Consider the following 12,284-nt stretch of genomic DNA (forward strand, 5'->3'; position numbering starts at 1 on the left):
AAAGCATCACTAAATAACTGACGCTACTTGACCTTGTTAGTAGATTTTGCTAAACATAATATACCAAAATCTTGGACACACAAAATCCACCACTATCCTGCTCACCATACAATGAGTAATTTTAAAAGATAGTAAATAACTTACAAAGCATGTGACTATGCTGTTTTAATAATGTACAATTAAGTACATATACAGGAGGTCCATAATTAAAGTTTCAATTTCAAAACACTATAGAAACAGACCCACTGCTCACAATGATGTAAAATCTAAACAGCATATTATTGATGCAGTGGGAAACGTCATGGAATACAAAAAAAGCTTGGGATTGAGATGCAAATTACATCAGCTGTCCTGTTAAAGTGCATGACAGCAAATTGTCTGCAATCAACAGCTGAGGCACTGCTGGTTAGGTAAGCCCATACATGACGGAAACAACTTGGATAGAAAACAACTTTTCTCAATTTTCCTGTTGTCAAAAATCAGATAAAATGCAAAATTACCTCAGTTTTTAATAGACCTATGGTCAAAGTCCACATAAAAAGCATAATGACATCGGTTTCTAATCGTCATGAGACAGGCTCAAGACGTTCACTATGCTGTCCACAGTTTTCTGACACAAACAGAAATCAAGAAACATATGTTTCACAACAGACTGGAGTGTCTTGGGTGTCACGTTCAGAATGTGTTGCACATGTATACCAACAATTCAACTGTGCTCAATCAGATAACACTACAGCCAGCAGTAACAAGGGTTAAGATTAGATGTATGGAAATGACAGCTGATAATTCTAGCATTTCTGAAATGCCTCTGCAGCAGCCACTTCACTGGCTGTACAGTGTGCTTCGGAACACTATCTTGCATAAAAATGATCCTACTCACACATCCATGCTGTTGAAGGGTTGGGTTGACACTGGTGCAAAAAAGACTCTCGTAGTGTTTACCAGTTATGGTACAGGTAACAGGACTCATCTCCGCCCAAAAAATACAGCCCTATGATAAACAATTCTATCGACCCACACCACAACTGTCACCTCTGCAGAATGAAGTGGTACCAGTTGATGTGTGTGGGTGCAGATTTTCCTTTGCCCATATTTTGTGATTCTGTGTATTGAAATGTCCTTGGCAATGGAATGACCTTCATCTGTCTACAGAACGTTCTGTGCCCATACATTGCCCACTTCCACATGAGCACGAAATAGCCAGCAGGTCAGCATGAAGCAGCTCATGAACATGTGTGATTTTGTATGCATAGCAATGCAGGATGTTGCATACAACTTCATGCACAGTGCCTCCAAACAACATTTGCACAAATCCCCATGCATTACATGTTTGCACACCTTCCTACAATGCTGCGGCCGCACGTTTGACAGATGCTTGATCAACTGCTTTCCTCCCTATGCCACATTGAACTTCAAAAGAATCTGCTGTTCAAATTTTGTAATCATTTTTTCCTGACTCTTAGTAGACATCGGACCAATTTTCTTTTTTCATACTGAAACTTTGATTATGAATACCCTGTACATGTTGAGTGTAAATAACGTAATCTACAGATCTATATGTAATTTGACACGGCATAACTACTTCTGCCTATATTGCTGTAAGTGTGCTAGTGGGGAGGTTCATTAACAGAAAGTACAATTAATTACTTTCAGGACATGAGAGAGATGTATATAGTCAATATAAGGCTCGTGAATGTTTAATTATTTTTTGGCACAGGAATAATATAAACTGATCTTATACTTGTAAATGACATTATATGCTTTGTGTTCTATTAGACATGTGACCAAGCAAATGACAATGTATTTAGGATAGAGGAGATAATGATTTAAAGTCAATAACTATGTTCTGTCTTGAAATGAAAAATATGAAAATTTATTTCCAAGTCTTTTTAAAGAACACTGTGTTAATGTGCTTGCATGGAACAACTTATGTGGAGGGAAACACTTAATACATTACTTTAGTAATGAGTTTAATAAAAACCTTACGATAATCTTTAACCTGAAGTTACATATTTATTAATATGTAGGATCTAGGCATTAGTGATAAGTAACACTGGGGCAGTGAAAACGGTATGTGGTGCAACAGGAAAATTAGCAGCGGTCACACCGGTATTTTTGCCACACAGTAGATACAGATGAGAGAGCATTATAACGTCTTTTTGTTATCTATTGTGGATTGTGATCTACAGAAGTATTTGTGTTTCTTATGTAAGACAACAGGAATGAGAGCACTGCAATACACCAACAGCAGCATCTTTGTTGCTGCTTCAGGGATGCTGTGCTTACCAGTACTGCGACTCCGGTGATGGCAAGAGATGGGAGGAAGGTGCCGCCGCCAACTATTGATCCGATCTGAGTCTCATTATAAAATTGATACAATAATTGTACTTAAATGTAAAATCGATGAAAAAATGTAATTCCAAATGTGCATGTAATGATAATGTGAAATGGTCTGTATTCTGACACCCATCAGCCAATATCTACCGTATAACACTTGTATGTTATACGACAACAATAAAAGTGTCACAATGTGAAATGTGTTTTTCTTCCTACTCATTCAAGAAGTATAATGAGATTCTTTAAAGTGTGTGAAACGATTTAAAGGCAGTTTACCTGCTGAATTACGTCGATTTTTCAACATCAGAATGAAATTATTTTACAGCTTGTGACTTGGTTGAAAACTGAAATCTAAGCCTGAGATTAAAATCAAAGCAATCTTCAAAAATAAACACCATCTTTGACTTACTGCAAAATCAACAATTTCACAGGGAAAAAAAGAAAGCAATATTTCTCCAACTTAGTCTCTCTTGATGAAAAAACCTGCTAATTAACTACATTGATTTTAATTCAAGATTTAGATGTGGGGTTACGACCTGTCGAGAACAAATCCTACCACAGCCAGGAAGATTAACTATATAAGTCATTTCTCCAAACTTTGTATGCTTGAACCAGGGATGTAATACTACAGCATCTAAACTGACCACAACAGTGGAGCATAGGTTTGCTGGTGGTTTCAATGTGAATGAAACTTAGCAATGTTAATCAACCATGTCAGGTATCTGTCCCTGTGTGCACTGTGCCTCATGAAATGCATCTGACTGACATGAACTGTGCCTTCAAGATGCTTCCTGGATGATAGCTGCAATAGAACTCATTCACCAACAGTCTGAATTAACAAGAAAGCCCTCAGCTGCGCAAGATAGGAACAAGGGTTTGAGAGAACTGGTATTCCATTCTCAGACCCCAGTTTCTCAACTCCCTTGTATGATGGAAGTGGGGTCCACATAGAAAATTAACAAGAGCAGCTGAAGAAAGATGACAATTTACATTGGTTCAGGAGGGCCCTATAAACACATAGTAAATAAATTTCCAGTTACAATATGTGATGAACACCTCGCACTGGCAAAATAAACAGTATCACAAGAAAATAAAATATGTAATCCTCTCAGCTACAAAGAAGATTCTAGAAGTCAGAGCAGCCCTCTCTACATTAATAAAGAAAGGAATAGGAAGTGAAAAAGAAAAGATATGCTGCTCAATAGGTGTGATAATTTCTATACAATAATGTACTTCATTTACATCATTATATTTAGACATCATTACAGCACATATTCGTTGTTTTTGTTATCACTGCTGTAGTAGGGAGTTTTCAGTCTGAAGACTCATTAGATTAAACTCTTCACACTAGTCTGTCCTGTGCAAGTCTCTTCACCTCTCTGTAAATATTGCAACCTACATCCGTTTGAACTGAACTCTACTCAATCTTTGGTCTCCATCTACAATTTTTGTGCCTCACACTTCCATACATTGCCAAATTGACCATTCCTTGATGGCTCAGATTGTTAGTTTTCTTTTTATTCACTATTATATACCATGAGCATTTACTTCAGCTGTATTAAGATGTTGAAAAACATCTCTGATTATTTCACACAATAAGCATTTACATGATAAGATTGTTAACTGTGCAATGATGTAACATTTATTGGGTATATTGTGTTCAAGTACAAAATATTAATAATATCATTATTGAATTTTATGTGATATATTAAGCAATATTATAACATCGGTTCTGTGACCGAAACTCTATATTTTTCCATAAAATTTTTATTTTTTAGTGTTACCACTCAACAAAGCTACAGTTCATGAAAATTATATACAATAACTGTGAGATTTATTTTCTCCATATATATATAAATATCATTATTATACATATATATATATATATTTCAACTGTCAAATAAAAATGAAATTATATATTATGTGATTGATTTGTACATTTTATAAATCACTATTATATTAAAATCTGTTTCTGTTCTATAAAGATAGGTAAATCTACCACCTTTGTCACACACTGATATGAGACAATGAAAGATTCTTGGCCCTTGTGGCGATATACAGGGTCCCAGCAACCCCCCCCCCCCCCCCTAAAAAAAAAAAAAAAAAAAAAACATCCTGACAAGCTTTAGGGACAGGCTCAGTATACCAAAACAAGAAAAAAAGTCTAGTAAATGCAGGCTCTAAAGCACGAACTATAACAGATGTGAGCCCTTATTCATCTTCGATGCTATGAAACACATCTCTTCTGCTGCAAGCTCTTTGGTTTTCTTATTTTGCGAGGAGGTAGTATTGATCAAAACAAGAAAAATAGCTAGTAAACATGGGGGGCTCTAAAATGCATTCTTTAACAGCTATGAGCACTTTTTCAGTACAAGAAATGTGTTTCACACTAGTGAAGATGAACAAGTGCTCCTAGCAATTACAGTATGCATTTTGGACTCCATGTTTATCAGACTTTTTTTCCTTGTTTTGGTCAGTACCTCCTCCCAAAATATAGAAAGCAAAAACCTTGCAATACAAGAGATCTATTTCATAGTATTGAAGATGAACAAGTGCTAATACCTCTTAAGGTATGCATTTTACAGCCCATGTTTATTAGACTTCTTTACTTACTTATGTATCAGGGACCTGTCCCTAAACCTTACCAGTGTTTTTTTTTTTTAGGACACCCTGTATACTACTCCAAAGGAGTGATGAGTATCCCTACACCTCCTTATCAACAAATGATAATCGCAACTGAAGAGTTACAAAATTTGGTGTCAAGTGTAAAGGTACAGGAGTTGTGTGGGGTTTTTACTTTTATTTTCATGTGGTGAGCCATGCCGAGGGACGACACACATCTTCAACACGAGATGGCAATTGCAGCAACTTTGTGAGAGGAAATATCTGCTCCTCCTGTACTAAACAGTAACTTAAATGCTAGAGTTTGAAAATGTTCTTACTGACGTAAATGTCAAGCTGGATATAACTAATGCTAAAGTATAACTTAATTACAGACCTGAATTTCAAATTGAATACAACTAAGCCAATAAGTCGGAAGAACATATTTCTAAGACTCAGACTCAGGATAAGGCTCAGATAAATCAAAAAATACTAAAATTAAAATCCACTATACAAAAGTTAAAAGGCGGCTCACAGTCTGAGATAATCAAGAAGCGTGATTTAGTGAGGAATGAGGTAAATGAACAGCTGAGCAAAGTAAATATGGATACAAAACAAATTAAAGAGTCCACTGATAAAAAAATTTAGCACAGTACAGAAACAAATTTCAGACACTAGTATGTGACTATTCAGGAGGGGAACAACGGAATTTGTCTTTCACTAATTTATGAGGAAAGTCTGTTTTATCCATTGTTGTTTTGCTGGTAACTGAACAGATTGATTTTGACACTTTCGATAGTCTCTTCAATTGCTGTTCATGTTGCGTCACTTGTTTAACCAAATTCTTTAATACTTCCAGTCTTAGATTGTGCATCTTTTCTATTACGGGTTTCAATTTTTCAAATTCCTCTAATTCACTGGCCAAATGGCATTTCATGGCCTTTGCCTGTGAAAAAAAATTAGTAATTTTATACTGCAAATACAAAATATATTCAATCTCTAATAACTAATTAAGACAAAGAGAAACTGGAGAAACAGAAAGTGAACAACTCAAACTGTAGTAAGTAGCTGTACAGATTCACAAAAAAGTAATCTGGATTGATTTAAAATGACAATTTATTGCAATAATTCCAATTTTATATGAGCAACTTTTCTGTTAGTAAAAAGGGAAAACAGCAAATAGAAATACTTCCGTTGTACACAGTAATGTGGCAAATTAAGAAAATTATTAAAAAGAATCCAGATGCATGTACATCCTGTCTGAAACTGACAGATCAGACAACAAAATCAAATCCATATGAAATATTGTTGAAAGGGAGACAGGGAAAGCAGCCACAGAAGGTTACATTTCTGTTAAATGGAAAGGGAGCATTGTAAAACACAGTTCATTTTTAACATATTTCTAGTAATTACTACTTAAAAAAGGTAAGAAATTGATATGAAATAGTCCTGAAGGAAAAACAAAACAGTCTTTGAAGAAGCAATACAGATGACATGACTTTACATGTGGCAAGGGCCTAATCAACCATATAACTGCTCTTGGGTGCATTCCTTGTTCATTTGTGTTAATGTTTACCCTAACTGTGTCCTCCTGGATGCTATCTTGCCACCTAATTCTGGGTCTTTCTCTTCCTCTAGTCCCATATTTTATTCTGTGGAATGCTTTCTAGGTAATATATTCTCCTTCGTTCTTGCTATACGGCCTGCCCAGTTCGACCTTTCTTTCTTTAGTACTTAATAATATTATGGTGTCTGTACAGTTCTCTTAATTCTGTATGTTTCCTCATCCTGCATTGCACAGCTCTCTTAACTCTTCACGTTTCCTTTCCTCCATTCCATTTTATTTTCATCATATACAGATCCCAAAATTCTTAGTATTTTTAGTTTGAATATTAACAGTTTTTCTTGATCTTTTTGTTCAAAATACTAACTCTTTACATCGATATAATGTTACCGGTATAACAGTCAATTTGTACAGATTTTGAAGTTAGTTGTAAGTGCTCTTTTCTCTTTTAAAATTTTGCTAAAGCTAAAAAGTTTTTTCTTTACTGTTGTTAGACAGGCATTAATTTCAATATCTGTTCTGTTATTGTTACTAAAAAGAGTCCCTAAGTACTTGAAGTGGTCATTTGTCATGAAAGTGAACCTACCTACAGCTAGAGGTGCATCACATTGGATTTTCTTACTTAGGATCCGATATTCCATCTTTTCTTCATTGACATTTAACCTTGTTTTCTCAAAAATTTTGTAATAATTTTACAGTATACTGATTAATTCTGTTCCGGAACAACTTATTAATGCTACACCAGCTGTGTAGGCAAGTCTAGTTATGCGCACCTCCTGCAAGCCGGATCCCTTGTGGATTAGTTTTAGTAAATTTTCTGAGAAAATTGATGACGTTTTATGCGTGCCTCCCACACATGTAGCGTCAGTCATTTTTCAACAAAGTGAGTGTAATACAAGAGCTGAGGCTCATACACTGCCAGTACGGGTTCAAACCCTGCCTAAATACCCTATTTTTTTTAAATCACAAATATCATTGCATAGTAAATGTCAAGGACAATCATTCAAAAATAGTAATTTTCACTATAGTGATTTTTTAAATCACAAATAATATCATTGCATGGTAAATGTCAAGCACTGTTATTCAAAAATAGTCATTTTTGCCATGGTAATTTCATTTACAAATCTATAATTATTGCACACTTTCATCAAGTATGTATTCCATTTGTGGTTCGTAGTTAAAATTCCAAATATTTTGACAGCTCCAAAGAGTTCTCAACAATGGACGAACTATTAGCAACTGTGAAAGGACTCATCCCTAATTTTGACACTGATTATGTAACTAATACTAATCAAACTGGCTGCCAGTACAAATCTGTGAACAATAGATCCCTTGCAGAACAAGGAGCGAAAGCCGATTTTAACAATGGTAGTCTCCTTCACAGCACAATATATCACCGCACCAGGAAAGATATTCCCTTCAGTTTTCTTACGTATGCACAAGTCATCCAGGAAATTTGGTGGGATTGTTCAAAAGAGTCGACTTGACTCATAAATTAAAAAATATAATTGTGACTTGCTTGAAATCAGGGAAGTCGATGGAAGTGCTGCACGAAGGGTTTGTAAAATTTGTCGTTCTTCTGTACATGGGACACAAAAAATTCCTTTCCATTATTGATTTGTGTGGAGGGCCAGACTGATTAGACACTTGAAGATGAAATCTTTGTTGATGAAAGATAACGATGCACCTACACTGTAAAGATTATGCCTTCCGAATGTTCTCCATTCTGCCAACCATGGAATGTTTAGTTTTACACATAGGTTATAATTTTCACGAAAAAAATTCAAAATGCTCCAAACTTGCTAAATAGTAGACTAATAGAGAAATCGATTTGAAGGAAGATTCCATAAAAATACATTCTCTAGCTCTGCATCAATTTAGTGCACCTACTTCCACAGGAATGATACGAGGGTTGTTTTTAAAGTAAGGGCCGTTCGCGCATACAGTCCCGTAGTTCGCGCGGATGCCACAACAAGCCACCGCGCCACTTGCCGGCATCCTTCCCATTCACACTGATGCAAGTTGCAGCTCTGTAGCTGACGTGTACGCATCACTGTGCTACTTTATAATGTTTACGATTATTGAATCGCCAGCCACGTGTGAGATACGGTCAGTGATACGTTTTTTGACCGCGAGAAGCCTATCTGCTGCAGAAATTCATTGTCAGTTAACAGAAGTTTATGGCTTGAATGCAATGAGTGAAGGTAAAGTGCGTCAATGGGTTAGAGTGTTTAAAAATGGCCGTCAAAACGTCCATGATGAAGAACGCTCAGGCCAGCCCTCTGTGATCACTGATGATTTGGTGGCTGCAGTCGAAACAAAGATTCGTGAGGACAGAAGATTCACAATTTCCACTCTTTCTTTGGAATTTCCACAAGTTTCAAGATCGGTTTTGTACAAAATTGTGTCTGAAAACCTAAACTTTAAGAAACTGTGTTCTCGGTGGGTACCCAGACTCCTCACAGAGGACCACAAAGGGAAGAGATTTGCCACTTCATTGGACTTTTTGATTCGTTACGAGGAAGAAGGGGATGACATGTTGAGTCAAATTGTCACTGGAGAGGAAACATGGGTATCCCATATCACTCCCGAAAGCAAGCGACAATCGATGGAATGGCGACACACAACCTCACCCGTCAAGGTCAAAGCCAAACAGACGCTGTCAAAGCACAAGATTATGGCAACTGTGTTCTGGGACTGGCGCGATGTTTTGCTAGTGGACTTTATGCCACGAGGAACGACAATCAATTCAGATGCCTACGGTGCAACTCTAAAGAAGCTCCGTAGAGCAATTCAAAACAAAAGGCGCGGCATGCTGACAAAAGGAGTTTTGCTCCTGCACGATAACGCTAGGCCTCACACCTCTCAAAAGACTCGGGATTTGATTGATTCTTTTGGCTGGGAAGTTTTGGACCATGCACCATACAGCCCCGACCTTGCTCCTAGCGATTTTCACCTTTTCCGGTACCTGAAACACCATCTTGGCGGGCAACGCTTCAATGACGACGTTGAAGAGAAAGCGGCCGTGAACTCTTGGCTGTCGGAGCAGGTGGCCGAATTCTTTGAAGAGGGAATTAAAAACTTAGTTGTATGGTATGACAAGTGCTTAAATAAACAAGGCAACTATGTAGAAAAATAGGTAAAAGTGTGTAGAATCAGAAAATAAAAGTTTTTTTTACAAAAGTATTTGTATCTTTTTTTAAAAATAAAAACGGCCCTTACTTAAAAAACAAACCTCGTACAACGTGGTTTGCACTGAAGTTAATCTAAGAAATGAAAATACTTTTTAGTTTAAATGAACTGTGGTTTTTGGTATTACTCCTGAATAATCTGTGTTCCTACAAGACAGTAGCTATCATTAAATGTATGTGACGCTCTATGAATTTGTATTTCGGTTGCTTCTGCAACAAATACCATCTGGAACTTTGTTCTAGCATAGCATGGGACAGTTAGTAAGATGATTCTGTTATCTATTCTGTAACAAACCAAATACAAATTTGAAGAAAATTTGCTGTAATGATTGATTTATTAAAGAAGTTATTACAGCAAAATCTACACTATTTAATGATATTCTGGGCAGGGTTTGAAGCCGTACTGCCAGCATGGTAACTGTGGAACTTAGTCCCTGAACTATGTTCACCTGCTCACAACGTTTTTAATGTTACAGACATCGGCAGAATGCATAAAATTCCAACAACGATTTTCTCACAAACTAGGGACTGTCACATGAAAACCAGCTAGCCCTCAAGAGATCTACAACGAGACTCATGAAAAACGTGATTAACAGGTCTGATGGTCCCTTAGTAAGACTATGTCAAATAAAATAGGTGAAATGATATCCTCTCATCTTAGTACACCTTAAAATTGTGTGTGTATGCTATCATGGGCCTTTTTCAAATTTATAAATGGTAATGTGTGTGTGTCACTCTTGCACCTGCACATTTTGTAGCACTTTTCTTACTCTGAAATTATTTACATTCCACCAAAACTTTCCTTACCAATACTTATTTTATTGACAAGCAAATCAGCGACACTTGTATACATACCCTGGTTAACCTAGTCATCAGACAATCTAACTCTTTCTCAAGATTTTCAGCTTCTTCACTTGAATATTGAACTTTCTGTGCATTATCTTCAGGTAGCAAAACACCATTTGGAATTCCAAAATTCGAATCACAGGCTATCTGAAATAAATATATTTTGTCAATTCATTTCAGAATAAACATAATAAATTCTTATAATGGTATGAAATAATTTTAGTAAAGCACTTTAACTCCAGTAGTGTAGCTGATACTTCTTCACCCTGATGCAAGTGCTATCCCTGCATAATCAAAGTTAAGACTGTAGATGACAAATTCTCATAGAAAGCAGACATTAAGTCACCCAGTAAAGAGTCTGTTTAATCTATTCATTTAAGTCCCATAGTAGTTTATTAAGATAAAATCAAATATAATTTTGACCATGAGTTATGACAATTTAAAGCACTGAAACATGATTTGGCAACTTTGTTAACAAACATACGCAACTTTGTGATACAATGGCTGTGAGGAATGTCTGAAACTTCTCCTTCTTGAGGGACCCCCCCCCCCCCCCCGCCCCTTTTTTTAAACTTAAACCCCCTTTAGGTTTCTTCTTGCTATTACAATTTAAGACAACCTGTCGTTTACTGACAGCTACTTTTAAACATGTAATAAGTTAGCCTGTGTCCATGGTTTAAGCGTCTGCCTCACAACATAGATGATGAAAGGGATCTTGGTCTCTCTCTGACTGCAGTTATGGCTTCTTTTCTCAATGACAGGCCCCTATCCTGCAGTGCCTTTTCAATTCTCTCTTCACAAATGCGTCCAAGCTGCCATATTCCTTCTTTATCTTCATTGAAGTCAGTGAATAATCATTTGAGATTTGCTGGACACGTTCAAATCACTACAGATCTAGCTTTTGGATTGTCTCCTCCTGTGGTTCTACAATTAATTTTTTCTGAATGGTTGTATTTTGAATCTCATCCTCCCTTGCCTGCTTATCTCCTATTTCTCTTCTCTGCTGTGTGAATCTCTCTCTCTCTCTCTCTCTCTCTCTCTCTATTGGATGGGGACTGGTAAAAGCTTGTGAGCAACACCAAAGTCAGCATACATCATACTATTGTTAACACTGTGACTTTCAGTTTTTTTATTCTTTTCTGACTGTTTTCCAATTCTAGCACTGAAATCTACAGGAATCTTACCTGATGCGTTCTGCAGATTTTCACAGGAACTTTTCAGCTCTCTCTGCCACTAATGTCATAAAACAATATGAAACATGCCAGTTCTTCATTTGGATGCACTCTAACAGTGTGAAATTTGTCCACTCTTCGATAATATTGAATCTGATAACTCCACTTCTATGAGATGCATGTCATTTCTCATTGCTTTTCATTTTTGTCATTTGTTCTGTCTCTTTCAGACCTAAAACTACAAACAATGTGGCTCTCTCAAAGCCTCAATTTATTTCCTGATACTGTCCCTATATTCTATGTTCCATCCCTCAAAATTCTTGTCAACTACCATGCTGGTATTGCATTTATCTGTCCATTTGACTCCATTTCTTTTAATATTTATTGATTTAGGTATGAGAAACAATAATAATATAATAATAATAATAACAATAATTTTATTGTTATTCAGTCATTACAGCAATAGACAACACCACACATATTATAAAATACAAATGACACTTGAAAATAAACAAAAAGATTGTTATTATTGTTACATTATTATATTAAGTTAAAATCTTCATTTATGTCACA

The 12,284-nt window shown here is 36.2% G+C and overlaps 1 protein-coding gene across 3 annotated transcripts in view; it reads right to left on the minus strand.

Annotated features, from left to right (window-relative positions):
* Window positions 1-4,950: 4,950 nt before the first annotated feature.
* LOC124594945 (protein MIS12 homolog) overlaps window positions 4,951-12,284 on the minus strand; it is a 40,527-nt gene continuing 33,193 nt past the window's right edge. For 2 of the 3 annotated variants that reach the window (XM_047133448.1, XM_047133449.1), the window contains exons 3-4: window positions 10,549-10,686; window positions 4,951-5,884 (exon numbers count right to left, since the gene is read on the minus strand). In XM_047133448.1, coding sequence (XP_046989404.1) covers window positions 5,624-5,884; window positions 10,549-10,686 — 399 coding nt within the window. In that variant the 3' untranslated portion in view covers window positions 4,951-5,623. The remainder of the gene's footprint in view (window positions 5,885-10,548; window positions 10,687-12,284) is intronic. The other variant, XR_006978166.1, reaches the window with a different exon arrangement.

Source organism: Schistocerca americana, chromosome 2 (genome assembly GCF_021461395.2).
Source record: "Schistocerca americana isolate TAMUIC-IGC-003095 chromosome 2, iqSchAmer2.1, whole genome shotgun sequence".
In the NCBI taxonomy this organism is placed as follows: domain Eukaryota; kingdom Metazoa; phylum Arthropoda; class Insecta; order Orthoptera; family Acrididae; genus Schistocerca; species Schistocerca americana.